Source organism: Pan paniscus, chromosome 11 (genome assembly GCF_029289425.2).
Source record: "Pan paniscus chromosome 11, NHGRI_mPanPan1-v2.0_pri, whole genome shotgun sequence".
Classification (NCBI taxonomy): domain Eukaryota; kingdom Metazoa; phylum Chordata; class Mammalia; order Primates; family Hominidae; genus Pan; species Pan paniscus.
Window position 1 is genome coordinate 76,545,343 of NC_073260.2, and position 19,636 is coordinate 76,564,978.

General features: G+C 34.4%; 1 protein-coding gene across 1 annotated transcript in view; it reads left to right on the top strand.

The window, feature by feature from the left end:
• Positions 1–19,636, top strand: part of VPS13A (vacuolar protein sorting 13 homolog A) — a 243,845-nt gene that overhangs the window by 207,509 nt on the left and 16,700 nt on the right. Inside the window, exon 69 of the mRNA XM_003811456.7 lies at positions 18,061–18,146. Coding sequence (XP_003811504.3) covers positions 18,061–18,146 — 86 coding nt within the window. The remainder of the gene's footprint in view (positions 1–18,060; positions 18,147–19,636) is intronic.

The window sequence follows — 19,636 nt, forward strand, 5'->3', positions numbered from 1 at the left end:
TAGGGAGGGCATCCAACATATTATAGATTTGCTTTTATATATTTTATAGCTTTGTATTGCATAGTTTGTCTTTAAGAGTTCAAGTTAGACTTAAATATAATTTTGATGTTCACTGGTTTTATTTTAAATTGCCTTCTTATTTGTTAGCAAAATGCCTTTTTTTAATGGTCTCTGTAAATTTTCTGGGCTTTAATGTAATGCCACTGTGTAAAAAAAAAGGAAGAAAATAGTAATAGCCATTTAATGTTTTATATTTATCATTTTAAAGATATTTTTGTCAAATTTCTTTTAATAATAATAAACATATGTAATCTAAAGGAGTGTGAATTTGTTGTTCTATCCCCAAATCATATAGATTGAACTGCTATTATAAAAAACAGTCATGGCCTCTCATGGAAGATTAGATAGTAAAATAATTTATAGTCTGAGAATGAAAAAGACTGTTCTTTTATGTCTTTGCTTTACTTTTTATTGTTTTGTTTCACATATTTTTTGTGAAACAATGAACAAAGTTGGTTTTAATAGTCATTATATTCACTTATTAATTTGTATATGCATCTACTATATTTCTATTATGAATTCAGAATATTTGGAAACTTATAAACATAACTATATATATTTTTTCTGTGTAATATTAGGGAAAATGTTACATATGTCTCTGAAAGATCCATTAGTAAATCTATTTTATGTTTTGTGTAATAAAGGTTTTTAAAAAAATTTCAACATAGATGAAACTGTCCTATTTCTCTAACATATCAGATGTACTTTAAAAAATTCTCTAAAAAGTATATGATCTTTGGTAGTTAGAATGTTTAATCCCTATGACTGCTGTGCTTTTGGATCAACAAAGGAATATTTATCTTGACTACAGCAGAAGCTCAGTATAAGCAACAGGTGATTTAATTTAACTGATTCAGCACATGATTTCTGAGTCTCCTCTAATTCTTAGGTTTATCAAGTTTTATTTCTATAAATCATTCTCTATGTTTTTTGAAAGTGACTACTTTAAATTTGAAAATATTGAGATTACTGCAAAAAAAACTGAAAAAAATCAGCTTTTTTGAAATTTCTTCCTATGCAGAATTCATTCAAATTAAATAGAAATCAAGGTTATGTATGTAAAATTTGTTTGAAAACAAACTAATATGTAAACATCAAAAAGTTGTTTTAAAAAACTGTTACGTAAACATCAAAAAATTCAATTATTGTTTTAATCACAGTAGTATTTTTGTCTTTTTAGAATAAGTACATACAAATAGTGACCATTAAAATAGTCATTGCTTTATTGGAAACCAACTTTGTATTTGTTGTGCACCCACTTCTCTCTCACCCTTGGCCAAAATCAAACAAAACTTACTGCTCCTTCTAAAATCTAGAAAGAATACTGCCTATTTTTGTATTTTGTATATGCTTAAGGAAGGAAGAGTCTGGAAGTTTCTTCATTGGCTTCTTACATTCCAACTTTGCTAGTCACAAGGCCTTTGTAAAAGAGACTGTGGAAACTACTTGTTTGCAAGACATTTCCCAAATTTACTGTGCTTGGCCTGTGACACTTAATTTCATGGAATGGGATTCATAAAGATGATCTTAACCTTTCATTCCTTAAGAATTTATCGGAAAAAAAAAAGTTGTGGTTATCTTAGCAGTGATTTACCATTTTCATGAAAAGAAAATTGGAGGTAGGATTACATTTATTTAAAATTTCTTCAACAGTAAAAATATTTTAAATAATATGCTAGTAACTAGTAAACATTGCTCATGTGGTCTTAGAGTTCCATCATTCTTCAGTTTTTAGCCCTTAGAGATGAGATGTGCTCTTTATTTTTTTTTTTTAAATTTTTTTTTTTTTTGAGATGGAGTCTCGTTCTGTCGCCCAGGCTGGAGTGCAGTGGTGCGATCTCGGCTCACTGCAAACTCCACCTCCTGGGTTCACGCCATTCTCCTGCCTCAGCCTCCTGAGTAGCTGGGACTACAGGCTCCTGCCACCACACCCGGCTAATTTTTTATGTTTTTAGTAGAGATGGGGTTTCACCGTGTTAGCCAGGATGGTCTCGATCTGACCTCGTGATCCGCCTGCCTCGGCCTCCCAAAGTGCTGGGATTACAGGCGTGAGCCACCGCACCCAGCCGAGATCTGCTCTTTGACAGTGTAATTGCCCTTGTTTTTCTGCCACAGTGAAATTATCTTTTCAAACCTCTTGAGGACAGGTATTAATTGTGTTCCAGTTTTGAAAAAAAACTTGAATTTTTCTCTAGTAAAAGCAAAAAAAAAAAAAAGACAGAATTGCTCTTTTGTTTTACACCATTGTTCTCTTGATGGAGATAGAGGATCTAGGCAAAAATATATTCTTATTTCTTATCAAATATATAGAAAATGAATTTATATTTGGATTTTAATAAGATGAACTCTTGTTTATCAATGGCTCTATAATTAACTAGAACTTTTAAAATGGTAGTATCTAACAGGAAAGTCTAGTGAGAAAGCTGTTTGAAAATTGATTATGTAATGCCACACCTTTCCATATGCTTTAACTTCATTTATGTTCCAGATTTCTGCACGATCATTGCTTATGTATAGAAAATGGGAAGGAAGGTTCTCTTCCCTGAAGGAGTGATTACCTGGAGATTCCTTATTTTCCTTTGTGTCTACCTGACACTTGAATAACATATTGAAAACTGGCAGGAAGAAAAATTTGTAAAAATCTGTAATTGTGGACACTCATAACCATAGATAAATAATCTAAGCCTGTAAATGAAATTAATTAGTACTCACATGGGATATAAATAAAACAAATGTAAATTCAGAATAATATTGCCAATTTTCAGTATTATAGAAAAGGAAGTCAAATTTTGTTTCCTTATTTAAAATAATCAGTATTTTATAAATTTGTTTTTGAAACTATTCAAAACACATATCACTGATGCAGTGTTGAATATTGATTTTAAGTTCATGTTATTTAAGTGTACACCTGGAGCCACTGCATACTTATGACATCAATATTCAATATGAAAAATACTCTGTTGTTTCTGTGTCTCAAGATTATAAATGACTGCTATAGTAGCTACTAGTTTGTCTGATTTAAGTCTTGTAATGAAATTTTGCATTCAGCTTTTTTGTGGTGATGAGAGAAGGACCAGAAACAACCATCCCAACTGTTACTGCGTATTTTCTACTGCATCTTCAAATTTCAGCTTTTTGTTTCTTAGATTTCCTTGCAAAATAGTAAAGGGTCTTATGGATCAAAATCAGGTGATGTTAAGTGTACACACATTATTTAGCTCAAATAATAATGATGATGGATATGTGAAAATGTCAATTTATTCCAGCACCTTTGGAATAAATGGAGATCAATTAAGAATGCTTACACTGTTAATTTAATCATTAATATTAGTGAGTGAATTTGTGAGTTCATAAAGTACAGTGAGTACAGCCAGTATTATACAAAATGTAGAAAGTCCTGCATCAAAGGAAAGTAAAACAAATAATTTCAAATAGGTCTGTGTTAAGAGAACTAATTAGAATAATTTATGATTTTCATAGGGATTTATTGTCCGGTTTGTTTTAACGTGGCAGAATATTTATCATTCTCAATAAGTATGATAAATTTATTTAGCAGTTATTCCATATCAACCAATATATAGCAACAGTCTACCTCCAAATATCAATTTTAAAACACACGTTTAACAGTGTTATAAAACTGGCTTTTGATGAATCTTCTTCATTGCTTACACATGTTTTAAGCAATGAAATTGTAAAGATTTCTCCTGAATTGTATTATGCTATTCTTCTGGATCTTAGAGATCCTCAAATACGTGAGCACTGAAAATATTATAGGTATTATTTTTGTTTTTTAAAAGCAACCAGGATAGTCAGAGATTTAGCTAAGTATACCCAATTTGTCGTAATTGGGCATGTTATATTTTTCTACTATAAATTATCATTTATCAGTAACCTGTTAACTACATTATGTCTACAAAGGTTTTCTGAGTATATTCAATAAAACTTGGCATTTCTATGAATTAAAAATTTTACAGACCTGCATTTCTAGGGAAAAAGCTAAAAACCTGTGGATCCATTTGCTGACATTGATTCTCAGTTGACAACTTTAGTATTTTATAAAGATACGAAATTTTTCAACATTAGTTATTTTCTACATTAAATAGATTATTTTCTACATTGAAGTATGCTCATTAGAGAAAAGCAGGAAACTACAGAAAAGGAAACAATTATCCTGTCTCCCCACCATTTATGGTATATTTCCTTTTTAAATTTTTTATTCACCTGGTTATGACTCAAAAGTATAAATTGCCATTTTATGTTTTACTACATATTTTTCTAAGCAGCATTATTAACTTCTAAAGATTAAAAAAGCATACCACTCATAGAAATATCCGTAATTGGGAAACCTAGTCTTTATTTATGGAGCACATAAAGAGCAAGCAGAACTCTTTTTTTTTTTTTTTTTTGAGACAGAGTTTCACTCCATTGCCCATGCTGGAGTGCAGTGGCTTGAATAAGCTCACTGTATCCTCAAACTATGGACTGAAGTAGTCCTCCTGCTCCACCCTCCCAAGTAGCTGGGACTACAGGCATGCACCACTATGCCAGGCTAATTTTTTAAATTTTTTCGTAGAGACAGGGTCTTGCTATGTGGCCCGGGCTGGTCTTGAACTGAGCTCAAGCGATCCTACCACTTCAGCCTCCCAAAGTGTTGGGATTTCAGACGTGATCCATTGCTCTCGGCTTTTTGTTTGTATACCTGTAGAAGCTTTTTTCTTTTTCGTTAAACATTTCTACCTTTTGACTCTATACTTTTTTAAAAACATTTCTTCCCTTTAAGTAAATCTTTTAAAATGTGTTTGCATGGGTATGTGTGTGTATGATTCCTGTGTCCTTCATTGTGTCTGAATGTTGACAGCTGAGTTGTTGTCCTGTGGGTGTAGTATAGTGTGTTCTTAAACATTTCAGGTATTTTTGAATTTATCTATGTTGTCTTTGAATCTTTTACAGGGATTCTATAACTGCCGTCATGTAAGTTGTTACAGAAGGGAGGCTGTTTTTGTGTCTTGTATATTTCTTTTCTTTCAGAAATTACAGATGTTTATAATTAGCTTCAAACACTGCCTTAATAGCAATTGGAAGATAACTGCCGTCAGCCGACGTGGTCTTTCCCTTTACTTCAGGAGGAGAATGACTACTAATCTGGAAGAAAGGTCTTACTATAGCAGTCAGATCACCAGAGTAGTGCCGAACACTTCCTGGCTTCATCTGAAAATTTGAGTAAGTGGACAAGAACTAGGAGACAAAGGCTATTGGACTTCACTCTTCATTTTATAGCTCTTCCTCTCCAGAAGGATACTTCTGAATGGGATGAGAACATTGAAGAGAGCCAAATTGTGTTATCCAGGCAAATTAGAATTCTTAGCATCTCAAATAAAGCAGATTTCATGGAAAAGATTTCCATGGATTTTTGGATACAATTATCATACCTTACTAGTTTAGCAGGAATCTCTTGGAGAGACTGTCACATTATTTCCAAAGGCCCAAATGTTGAACATTTAATAGTGTGTACCACTATATTTTGGACCAGTAGAGTCCAAAATAGAGTAAGGAACCCCACTTAGAACCTTCCAGTGTTGTATAAAAATAATTTTTGAATAAGATTTTGAAATAAATTATGTCTTCCTCTGGTGGTGATGATTCCACTTCGTGGAGGTTCAGGTTTTTTCTTTCAAGTGTAAAATTTATTCATTTCCCACCGCCCGCCACCCCTCCCCCCACCCCGTCCCTCTCTTTTTGTTGTTGTTGTTGTTGTTGTTATTTGTTGTTGAGACAAGGTCTCACTCTCTCGCCCAAGCTGGAATGCAGTGGTGCAATCATAGCTCACTGCAGCCTTGAACTCCTAGGCTCAAGTGATCCTCCCACCTCAGCCTCCCAAGTAGCTGGGATTATAGACATGAGCCACTGCGTCTGGCCTAATTCTCTTTTTTAATTCAGGAACTTAAACGAGACTAATTTGATTTCTAGATCTTTCAGTTTGTCATCATTGCATCCCTTACATTTGTAAATATATTAAGAAAGGATAAATGCTACTGTAATAGAAAATTCAATACATTATAACATTAAAAGAAATCCTCAAATGTTAAGCCCAGGTACGTTCAATTTGAGTCTTACATCTTTTTAATCAAAGATCTGTCAATACAGCTAAAAGTGCAGTAAGTATTAGCTAGAAGGTCTTCAGCCTTAATTAAGCTAAAGTTGCTAAATTCTGATACAGGACTCAACTCATGATTTCTCTACTGATGTGATAGAGCTCTACCTAGTAACTTTCCCTAGTTACCTTGGACACAAAGATTCTCAGCATAAGGTGAGTGTAGTAAAGCTCATTCAGAAATATTTGTGTGTGTGTACATGCATGCTGTAACAATAACATTGTTAGAAAACTAGTATACATTATGAAAAGTCTATTTTTTATTAGCCAAATGTCCTGTGAAAGGATACATTCACTTGCCGAATGAAAGTTGTCATGCAAAATCAGATTAGAGGCCTCTTTTCACTCATCCGAAAACATAATTTAATGCCATCTATTAAAGGAAGCACCATGTTTTTTGGTGTTTTGTTTTTGTCAGTTAAGAATCTTTCGTTTTAAATTCAAATGAAATTGATATCCTAGTCACTTCTAATGATGACTCTAATGAATTGTAATGGTAATTTTTCAGTGAAAATTTATCACTGTAAAGAACCCTACGGAAGCACTATAAAGAAATATAGATTTAGACATTTCTGTGGTACTTCAAGTCTAAGTAGTTTGAGTTAGAGATCTTATGAAGATGCAGTGTTGGAATACAAATATGGGAGATTGAACATTTCATGTAAAGTTAATCTTTATGGAATAAGTTGCCAAAAGAATAAAATATATGGATAGATATAGATATATAAAATTGAATTTTTGCTGGCTTTATTTGGTAGCATAGTTTATATGAATACACAGAAAAGAATTAATGCCATGTATTCATTTGTTCTACAAACGAATTCAGTTCTGTTCATTATGTATTCAGACACTCTTGTAGATAGTAGAGTTAGAGCCCTGAAGAGAGTATTGAAGGTTCCTGCTCATCTCTCATGAGTTTATCATTGTAATGAGCTTTATTGTTCTGGTGATGGGGCATAAAACACATGCCACGTTAGAGGCCAACCCTGTAATGTCGGATCTTCACACTCTCATTCCTGTTTGTTGTTTAGCTGGTATATGCAAGGCTGTAAAGAACATTAGGAATCAGAGACACCTAAAATATGACCCATCTTCCACAGAGACAGTGATCCCTAGGTATTATATGAACTTGAAGCATTGCAAGAGACATGATAACAGTTTGTGAGATATCTAAATCCATATACCAATGAACTGTTCAAATGAGATCCCACTGAGTCTACTGGAATATATATAGTTCTTCTGTGCTAACTCGTTTTGTTAATAAAAATTATTTTGAGATATAGCAATACCCTGTGCCTAAGGGCCTGGACTCTGGAGCCAAGTAAACCTGAGTTCAATTGTAGCCTTTTTTCTTTTACTAGAGTTATTATTTTTTATTATGCTTATCTGACCTCAGTTTCCAGGTTGTAAAAGAGAGATAATTGTAGTGCTTATCTTGGTGGTGTTGCTAGGGTTAGAACAAATGAGGTAATGTATGTACAGCCATACCTCAGAGATACTGCACGTTCAGTTCCAGGCCACCAGAATAAAGCGAATATGGCAACAAAGCAAGTCACACGAATATATTTGTTCTCCAGTGCATATAAAAATTATGTTTATAATGTAGACTATTATGTACAATCACGTCGTTAAAAAACTATATATACACTATATAAAACTATATATAACTATATAAAACTATATATAACTGTATAAAACTATATATATATACACCTTAATTTAAAAATACATAATTGCTAAAAAAAAAAATCCTGATCATCTGAAGCCTTCAGTGAGTCCATCTTTTTGCATGCCTGGTGTTGATGGTTGCTGACTGATTAGGATAGGGATTGCTGAAGGTTGGGATAGCTGTGGTAATATCTTAAAATGAAGTTTCCCACATTGATTGACTCTTCCTTTCACGAAAGATTTATCTGTAGTATGTGATGCTGTTTGATAGCATTTTACCCTCAATAGAACTTCTTTCAAAATTGGAGTCAGTCCTCTCAAACCCTACCGCTGCTTTATCAGTTATTTTTATGGAATAATCTAAATCCTTTGTTGTCATTTAAACAATCATAGAATCTTCCCCGATAATAGATTCCATCTGGAGAAACCATTTTCTTTGCTCATCCATAAGAAGCAATTTCTCCTTTGTTCAAGTTTTATCATAGGATTGTAACAATTCAGTTACCTCTTCATGCTCCACTTCTAATCCCCTTGCTATTTGCACCATATCTGCAATTACTTCCTCCGCTGAAGTCTTGAACCCTCAAAGTCATCCATGATGGTTGGAATCCACTTTTTCCAGACAAACTCCTGTTACTATTGATATTTTGACCTCGTCTTATTAATCACAGATGTTTTTAATGGCATCTAGAATAGTGAATCCTTTCCATAAGTTTTCAATTTACTTTGACCAGATCCATCAGAAGAATCACTCCCTGTGGCAGCCCTACCAAATGTATTTCTTAAATAATAAGACTTGAAAGTTGAAATTACTGTTTGATCCATGGGGGCTGTAGAATGGATGGTTGTGTTAGCAGGCATGAAAATGACATTAATCTCGTACATCTTCATCAGAGCTCTTGAGCTTGAGTGACTAGGTGCATGGTCAATGAGCAGTAATATTTTTCTGAGCAATAGGTCTCAACAGTGGGCTTAAAATATTTAGTAAACTGTGCTGTAAACAAATGTGCTATCATCTGGGCTTTGTCCCATTTATACAGCATAGGCAGAGTAGCTTTAGTGTAATGCTTAAGGACTCTAGGATTTTTTCTTTTTCTTTTTTTTGAGACGGAGTCTTGCTCTGTCACCCAGGTAGCCTGCAATGGCGCAATCTCGGCTCACTGCAACCTCCGCCTCCTGGGTTCAAGCAATTCTCCTGTCTCGGCCTCCTGAGTAGCTGGGATTACAGGCGCCTGCCACAACACGGGCTAATTTTCATATTTTTAGTAGAGATGGGGTTTCACCATGTTGGCCAGGCTGGGGACGATCTCCTGACCTCAGGTGATCCACCCACCTCGGCGTCCCAAAGTACTAGGATTACAGGCATGAGCCACCACACCCGGCACTTTTTTTTCTTTTGAGATAAGAGTCTCACTCTGTCACCCAGGCTGGAGTGCAGTGATATGGCCTTGGCTTATTGCAGCCTCGAACTCCCAGGCTTAGTTGATTCTCCCACCTCAGCCTCTTTAGTAGCTGAGACTACAGGCATGTGCCACCACATCTGGCTAATTTTTTTTTTTTTTTTCTGTAGAGATGGGGTTTCACCATGTTGCCCAAGCTAGTCTTGAACTCTTGTGCTCAAGCGATCCGCCCACCATGGCCTCCCAAAGTGCTGGAATTATACACCTGAGATGCCTCATGTGGCCAGGGCTCTAGGATTTTTGGAATGGAGTCTTGGCTTCAACTTAAAGTCACCAGCTGCACCAGGCATGGTGGCACCCACGTGTTGTCCCAGCTATTTGGGAGACTGAGGCAAGAGGATCCCTTGAGCCCAGAACTTCAAGTTCAGGTTGAGCAAAACAGCAAGACCATGTCTCTAAAGAAATTAAATAAAGTCACCAGCTGCACTAGCCCCTAACAAGAGAATCCGACTGTCTTTTGAAGCTTTAAAGCCAGGCATTTACTTCTCTCTAGCTATGAAAGTCCTGGATAGCATCTTTCAATAGAAGTCTATCTCGTCTACATTGAAAATCTGTAGTTTAGTGTAGCCACTGTCATCAGTGATCTTAGCTAGATCTTCTGGCTAACTTGCTGTAGCTTCTGCATCAGCACTTGCCCCTTCACCTTGTGCTTTTATGTTACGGAGGTGAATTCTTTCCTTAAACCTCATGAACCAATCTCTGCTAGCTTCACCTTTTCTTCTGCAGCTTCCTCACCTCTCTCAGCCTTCATATAATTGAAGATAGTTAGGGCCTTGCTCTGGATTAGGCTTTGGCTTGAAGAAATGTTGTGGCTGGTTTATCTTCTATCCAGACCACTAAAACGTTCTACATATCAGCAATCAGGCTGTTTTGCTTTCTTATAATTCTTGTGTTCACTGGAGTAACACTTTCATAATACTTTCCTTCAAGAATTTTTCCTTTGCATTCAAGATTGGCTGTTTGGTACAAGAGGTACTACCTTTCAGCCTAACTCAGCTTTTGACATGTCTTTCTCACTAAGCTTGGTCGTTTCTAGCTTTTGATTTAAAGTGATAGACATATAACTCTTCATTTCACTTGAACACGTAGAGGTCATTGTAGGGCTGTTAATTGGCCTAATTTCAATATTGTTGTTTCTCAGGTAATAGGGAGGCTCAAGGAGAGGGAGAGGATTTGGGAAACGTCCAATCAGTGGGGCAGTCAGAACACACATTTATAGATTAAGTTCACTCTCTATGGCTGTAGTTTATGGCACCTCAAAAAGGGCTGTAAAATAGCAATATCAAAGATCAGTGATCACAGATCACCATAACAGATATAATAATGATAAAAAAAGTTTGAAATATTGTAAGAATTAACAAAATGTGACATAGAGACACGAAATGAGCATGTGCTGTTGGACAAATGGTGCCTGTAGACTTGCTTGATGCAGAGTTGCCATAAACCTTCAATTTGTAAAAAACACAATATCTGGGAAATACAATAAAATGGAGTATAATAAAATTAGATATGCCTGTAATTATTAGCATGGTGCCTAATAATAACTCATTATATTTTTATTATTCCAGATGAATACCAGTTTATGCAAGTTCTTAGTCATCATTATATAAATTCCTCATTTTTGTCCTCTTTGGCAAGAGAAAATCTATTCTATTTAAGAGTAGATTTTAAGAATTTGAAAGAATAGATTTTAAGAATTTAAAAGAATAGATTTTAAGAATTTAAAAAAGAATCTTTTTTTCCTTTCAAGGTTAACAGAGTAGTTAAAACACCATGACAGTTTTCCACACATGCTAATTGGCAAGCAGTTGAAACAGTAAAACCTCAGTGATTTGAACTGCTCTGAATTACACAGTATTTTAAAAGAAATGTTACTGCTGCTTTCAGGGATATATAGTATGATGGACCCATAAATGTTGATCCATTAGAGGTTCTGCTGAACTTTAGTGAGACTTTTGTTACTGTGCACCTACCCCTTGATGCCCTCACTCTGGCTCTTCTCCTAGAATATATTAAGTACGTTAATTGATGGTCTGCTGTTGTCAGTACATATAACTATTTCATGAGCATAGTTATTTTCCTTCTCCAGGCTTTTGGTTGTACCAGTTGATGACAACAATTCGTATCTCTTAAGATATAGTAGTTTCTTACACTTGATTTTATGTCAAAGGTTATGCTCAGCTTTCCTGCCGTGTCTAAGCTGTCAGTATAGCCTATACCTATGGTTTTGCTGACAGTCAAGATAGCATATTAGCATGGGAGAGGATGAAGTTATGAGGGATAAAATAAGTGCTGGTTGCTCTTCAGATTTGACCATATAGTCAGTAAGATTTTATTTTTTTAAAACCAACTTACCTCAGACAAGGTAAGCTACCTGTCACTTCTTTATTCTTGTTTACATTTCTTCTCATTCAAGAATATGAAATCATTAAGTTTTGAGGTAATAAATTTCGACTATATTTGATTGTGAAGTTTGCTTGAATACCTTCTTTTTCCTGGCCATGGCACTCGAGTCTGAGGTTTGAAGTGAATTAGTAAAACTTTCTTTATCCCTAAAAATTCATCATAAAACTCTAAGGAAGTTATACTTATTAAGTTTTCCCTAAAGATAAGATTGTTTTGAACAGTTTGTCTATTTACTTCTTAAATAGTTTTAAAATGGCAGTATTTACCATTTTACAATTAACTTCCTGAATTTTGTTGGTTTTAGAAATAAGCTTAAATTTTAAGTAGAATCTATTCATAAATGCTTCCTCTTTCCCACTCATCTCCGGAACCCTCAAATTAACCAGTCTATAAAACCATTTGTTATCTATATATTTTCTTGCTTGATAGTATTCATTTTTATCTTTCATTTAGATGAATTTCATGGTTTTTTGTTTTTGAGACGGAGTCTCGCTCTGTTGCCCAGGCTGGAGTGCAATGGTGTGATCTCAGCTCACTGCAACCTCTGCCTCCTGGGTTCAAGTGATTCTCCTTGCCTCAGCCTCCCAAGTAGCTGGGATTACAGGCTCCTGCCACCACAACCAGCTAATTTTTTGTATTTTTAGTGGAGACGGGGTCTCACCGTGTTGGCCAGGCTGGTCTCAAACTCCCGGCCTTGGGATCCGCCCGCCTCGGCCTCCCAAAGTGCTGGGATTACAGGTGTGAGCCACCGTGTCTGGCTGAATTTCATGTTTTTAATCCCCCATTTTTGCTATTTTTTTTTAAACGTTCATACCTCTTCGCAACACTTGTCTTCCACATGAGTCAGATATTGATTAGATTTTGGTTTTTTGTTTTGCCGAGCAACATGTTCTTGTCCTTTAACCAATTTTCTTAAATATATTTCCTATTAATGATTAACACATTCTTTGGTTGGGACTTAAAGCCTTTTATTTTAGTGATTTATTCCTATTTTTAATCTTTTCATATTTTGCATTATTTTTCAGAAGTATTTTTGTTAAGGGATTCTGTTTCTTCATAACATTTGGATGATTTGAGAGTGTTAGAAGTGTCTCTGTTACCATGGCTCTGTCCTTCAAGTTCCACTTTCTTTGTGTTTCCAAATGTATCATTAATTTGGTTTGAATTTATTTATGTCTAATAAAGTATGGTTTATGTACTCATCTTTTCTAAATGCAAAAGGACCTGTTTACCAGTAACCATGTATTTTAATTATTACCTATAGATTCTGACAATTGTATATAATGAATGCAGTTTCCATTGTGGTTCTGTTTCTTTTAGTAATTCTTAAACTATGATAGGTAATTTATATATATACTTTTAATGAATAAGGCGAAAAAAATGTTTTTCCTTTAACATTTAAGCATATAAATGAGGCTAACATGTCTAAAGTACTGGCATTGTTAATTCCTTCGTAGTTCAGCCAAATCTGGGTCTTTATGTAAAGGCCCTACATGATGATTCCCAAACCCTGATTTTGCTAATTCTTCATTTATTTTAAAGGCTATCACGAATTATTTTAATAGAACCATTTATAACTAGCATCTGTTTGGGATGGAGGAAGATAGGATTTTTGACACTAAATTATTTGAATACTTTTGACCTGGAAAAAATTAGCAGCCTACCTCAGCAACTATCAGTATCCAGGGATATCAAAGACATTTTTTGAGGTACCATGAGGAAAGTATGACTGATACCATGAGGAAGAAACATCATGATATAGTGAAACGCACTGGAATTAGAAGTGAAGAATCCAGTTTTCTGAGCCCAGTTTTGCAACTAACCCCAAGCAAGTCACTTAGATGTACTCTTACCTAATTACACAAGATGGTGAAAATTTAGATTTAGAAGATTCATTAGACACTTACTGATCCTCAGTTTCTTTGTGTGTAAAAGGAAGAGATTGGTTTGGATGAACAACAGGAGTTTTTCGGTTCCAAAATTCTGGGGGTTTTCCCCCCCAAAAATGATGTTTTGAGTAGTCTAAAGCTTCTTATATAATGCATTTATAAAGTCAGGCAGGAATTTGTGACTACAACGTGACATTTGTAGACTTTTTGCAGCGTGACGTTCTCTCCCATTAACTTCTGTGGATTCAGTTTGAAAGTTTTGGATTCTGTTTATAATGTTCTTATTCCGTATTCTCATGTTTATAATGGAGACTGACCAGCAAGATTTTGCTGTGCGATGAGTTATCTTTGACGCTTTGACGTTTATTCAAATACAGTCACTCTAATAACAAAGGATACGGTTGATTACGTTTCAAAACAGACTACTATGACCATAAAGCTCATTCATCTATCAAGTGTGTTACATTTAAGGTTTGGGATGGAAAGCATTATATGAATTACTTTCTCTGGATTCTTTTAGCTCTTACTTATACCAGATGCTGTTGTGACTGTTGAAACTGGTTTAACTGCTTATATGCACAGACTAGATTTGATTTAAGTTGGGTCTGGAAAGTAGAAAGTGATGAGAGGTAGGCTTAATTACAATGCCCAAACTTAGCATAATATGGAAATAAAAGTTAGGTACTTGGAATAAACCATAGCTTTTAAACTATTGGAAGGTTACGATCTATTAATGGTGTATGTAGGCTCTTGAATTCTATTAGCAGTGGCATTCTTGAGGTCAACATTTGTATTCTTCATTTTTAAACTTCGCCATATGGAACAAAAGAAAATGAATCTTTGAAAGCCAGTTTCTTTTCAGATATCAAAAAACTGAAACAGAATAAAAGAATGTAAAATTAAAAATAAAAGCTTAACTTCTGCCTCCACCATTATGCTTCAGAAGCCCAGTGATCAGTGCTGTTAATAGATTGATGTGTACCTTCCAGAAGTTTCTACATGTTGAAACTGGTTTAACTGCTTATATGCACAGATACATGTACGTACAAATATATGTACATGTATGCATTTCTACTTTTCATTCTATACATTCTCTTTTGTAATATAATTTTATTTACTATATCTTATACATCTCTCTATGTCAGTATGCACAGGTTTTTTATGACTTCATAATGCTCCATTGTATGGCTGTACATGAATTTATTTAACCAGTACCCTTTTAATGAATATTTAGATTTTGTGCTTTTAATACAATATTGCTGTGAAGATTCTTATATGTATATTTTGGCATACTTTTGCCTAAGATAAATTCTAGCAGTGTAATTGCTGACTCAGAGGGTATGTTTAATTGATTTGCATTTTCCTAATTTTGAGTTATAGTGAATATTTTCTCATGTTTATCAGTCAGATTTTTTTTTTTTTTTTTTTTTGCTGAACTACCTTTTCATATTCTTCACACATTTTTCTACTGCTTTACTCATTTTTTTCTGTCGGTTTCTTCAAATTGCTAGAATTGTCTATATTTTGAAAATGACTCTATATCTCTGTATTGACAAATATTTTCCCAAATTGTCCTTTGATTTTTCTGTTATTTTACTTTATTACTGTTTATTTGCTTATCATTTTGCCATTCAGTAGTGGTTAAGTTCTATGTACTTAACAATTTTTTATGTTGTGTTTTATGGACTCTGTTATATTTTGGCCTTTCCCACTTCAAGATTATTAAAATGGGCTGGGCGCGGTGGCTCACGCCTGTAATCCCAGCACTTTGGGAGGCAGAGGCGGGCAGATCAGGAGGTCAGGAGATCAAGATCCTGGCTAACATGGTGAAACCCCGTCTCTACTAAAAATACAAAAAAAAATTAGCCGGGCGTGGTGATGGGTGCCTGTAGTCCCAGCTACTTGGGAGGCTGAGGCAGGAGAATGGCATGAACCCGGGAGGCAGAGTTTGCAGTGAGCCGAGATCGCATCACTGCACTCCAGCCTGGGCGACAGAGCGAGACTCTGTCTGGAAAAAAAAAAAAAAAAAAAAAAAAAAAGATTATTAAAATGTTACTTTTTATAGTACTTTTATAGTTATTTTCTATACTTAAATCATTGATCCATGTAGAATTGATTGGGTATATAGAGAGAAGGATACAGCTTTAGCCAGTGAGTTACTTAAAACGCCATTTATTTGATAATACATGTGTTTACCCACTAATTTGAAGTGCTGTCTTGATTTAATAAATTTCCGTAATTGGATAGGATTTTATAATGTCGTATATGCATAGTGGTCAGTTTCTGTAATCTGTATTCTTTCCTTTGATATGTCTGCATATACTTTACCAGCACCAAACTATTTCACTACTGCAGCTTTATAAATTGCATTAATGTCTTCTAGAGTAGTTCTTCTCATTCTTCTTTCATAATTTACTGGATATTACCACATATTTTTCCTAGCTACATTTTAGTATAATTTTGACAAATCACTTCTTACCTCCTACCCCATGCTCCAAAAACCACCATCTTGGGATCACATGAAGTTGTGTGTGTGTGTGTGTGTGTGTGTGTGTGCGTGTGTGTGTGTAAAAATTGGGAGGGAGTCAATAACATCTTTATTATGATAAATTTTTATATCCAAGAATAAGATATGGATTTCCATTTCCAAAATTTCTTTTACTCCCCTGAATAGAGTGGTATGGCTTTTATCACCTATATTCTGCACAGTATTTATTAAACTTACATGTAAATATTTATCTTTTTATTACCCTTGTAAATGGGATTTCTTTCTCTTCCATTTCCAAATTGATTACTGGGTTTTGTGCGCTTGGATTTTCCAGATGTACTGTCATCCACAAATAATTTCTACTCATGATGCTTCTTCCTCTTAATAATTTATATTTCTTAAAACAGTTCTTTTCATCTAAGTTTTCAAAATTATTTGCATAATTTATAAATTATCTAATACAGTAGTCCTGTCATTTCCACAGTTGCTTTCTGCAGTTTCAGTTACCCATGGCCAACCATGGTTTGAAAATATTAAATGGAAAATTTCAGAAATAAACCTTCACATACCTTTTATTACAGTATAATTGTTCTATTTTATTATTGGTTATTGTTAATCTCTTACTGTGCCTAATTGATAAATTAAACTTTATCATAGGTGTGTGTATATAGGAAAAACCATAGAATATATGTAGGGCTCAGTGCTGTCTGTGGTTTCAGGCACCCACTGGAGGTCTAGGAACATATCCCCCTGCAGATAAGGGAGAACTACTGTAATTCATATTATTTTTTTCTGAATCTGTATGTCCCTTTTTCATTTGTATTACAAAGTGTTTGTGTTTATTTGCCCTACCTACTACAGTAAATAGTAAAGATATTCTTTTCCTCAATATTTTATAATCATTGAAGTTAGAAACTTCTTCCATGCAATTAATCTGTATGAGTCATCCTGCTAGTTTAGTTTTTTAACTTCTTTCTCAGATAAAAATGAAAACTATCAATTTTCTATACGAAGATCATCATGAAGTCACTTCTTAGCTTTCTTCTAAATAATTTTAGTTTTTTGGTACAGCTTCATGGAACACAATTTTCTAAAACCTTTATATCCTCTTTTGGATTTCTTTATGATTTTTCACATTTGGCTAAATTCATAACATGCCTCTTCTTGAGGGATCTTAGTCATAATTACATTGCTTGCCTTGCCTGTAAAAACAGTAGGCTAGCCTGCTATGTACTTTAAATAGCTGAAGTACGTCCATCCTCAGAGCAAATATTACTGAAAATGGAATTTAAAATGGTAAATCTATTTTGTTCATATGGTTATATTTACATTTCTTGAAGCAAACAATTGTTAATAAACAGTGTCATGGATAGACAGTGTTTCAACAGTCTTGAAAATAAAGATTGATTCAAAGGCTAAGTAAGCCTTGGGGTCCCTGTTTGTCCAGAAACTCTCTGCTCTTTATTTTTTAATAAGTTGTGAGATTGACAAAGAAAAGCATATTTGTTATATATGAAATTTCTAGCGCAAGGCAGAAGCTAATAAGTAATTTATGTGATGCATATGTTTAGATATGTGTTAGTATTTACATGTGTTTTTGTACAAATATTATTAAATACTAATGTGTTTTCCAATATAAAGTCACTGTAATAGTTAAATACCTCATTAGATTGAATTTAAACTTTGTAAGATAACATCAGCTTCTAAAAGTCTAGCATTAAAGGCTGGCATTGCTGCAACTGAGTAATCTTAAATAAAGTAGTGCAAGTAGATGCTTTTAAAAAGGAAACAGCAATGATTTTACAAATAATTAAATGTTTTCTCTATGTTAATGGTTTGCCCCATTGAGAAATGGTTTTTAGAGGACTATAAGGCATTGTTTGCATTACAGTAGGAATACTATCAATTTTCTCATTGTCTCTCACTTTTTTCTTTTAGGTCATGGAAAATGGAAGATTTGCAAAATACAAATATTTTACCCATGTCATGATCAATAAGACAGATATGCTAATGATAACCAGACGGTAACTTGCTTTCTTTCTCTTACGTAATTTTATAAGGGGTTAACTGACAGCGACTCATGAGGTGAAGATTTGTTATTCACCTTTTGTTCCATATAGTCACACTGATTCTTGGGTCTTCTTGCTCCACAAGCCTAACTCCCTAAACATTACATAAATTTCCTGCATAGCTTTGCGCATGCATACAGATAAACACAGTCATGCACAGACATAAATATTTTAGTATTTGTTTCAACTAATTTAACTGGATGCAGAAATTCCATAAAGCTATCCTCTTAAAAGTAAGCTTTCTCCTCTCTGAAGAAGTGTACAATTTTAGGTTATCCCGGAAGTCAGCAGTCCTCTGGTAGTATCTGTTTGTTAGAATATATATAGATTGACGTAAGTGGATATACTAGTAGAGGCAGATAAAATTTTAGGTGGATACTCCAGCGACTTCTTCAAATAGACAGTGGAGGGGTACATGTAAAAATACACAGGGGCATAGCCTCAGAGGGGCAAGTGTGCAGAAGTCATTGTTAAACTAGGGAAAAAATGAGCAAGTGCATTAGTAAGATGACAGTCTCTGGGTGGTGGAGAGTGAAAATACGGCTAGCAGGGAGAAGTTAGAGCTAAATAGAAATGAATTGTCAATCTATGGTTTTGTTCACTATTGAAAGGTAAAGTTATATGAGCATTGTGTTGGTTCAAGGTGACTACTAAGCAGTCACTTTTAATGTTGTAATCTCAATTTCTGAATCTAAAATGTATAGCCCTATTTTAATTTTCTTATTTAAAAAGTAACACCAAGTGGAAAACTTCCACAATATTAGAAGTTATACCTGTAAAAAGTAAGTCTTCATTCCACCCCAGATACTGGTCCCTCTGTTCCCTTCCAAGAGGCAGCCCATTTTTTACTTGTTTCCTTTGTATCCTTCTTGAAATATTCTATGCCTCTACAGGTAGACATACACACATATTTTAATGTAGATGAAATTGTCTTATATATACCATTATGTACTTAGTTTTAATTTTTCATTTGAGATCTATATTTTGAAGATTAGTACATGTCAACGTATGGACAGCTGTCTTAATTTGTAAATTCCTGCCTAATATTTATTTAGGAGTATGTACTAATTTACATGTAACTTGTTTCTAGACTTTTGTAATTAATTACAGACATTGCTTCAGCAATCATTTTTGCTCATAAAAATTTTCCATCATGTTTTTAGTAACTCACTTTCCCATTGACTAAAGGAAAGGTAACTAATCAGCATTAAGCAAAATCAGTTGCAAAGTTTGGTTCCAAATCTTGCAACATTTTAAAAGTTATCTTTTTTCTCAACACAGTGGACCTCTTTAGATGAGGCCATGGTGCCTTGACAGAATAAGGGAAGTGAATTAGTTGTAGTTGAATAAAACGTGATGGTTATACTTGAGATTCCCTTTCCAAGTTTCGGGTTTGAGGATAAAGGATCTTTGAATCAGGACTGGGAATAGCTGCTACATTGGCC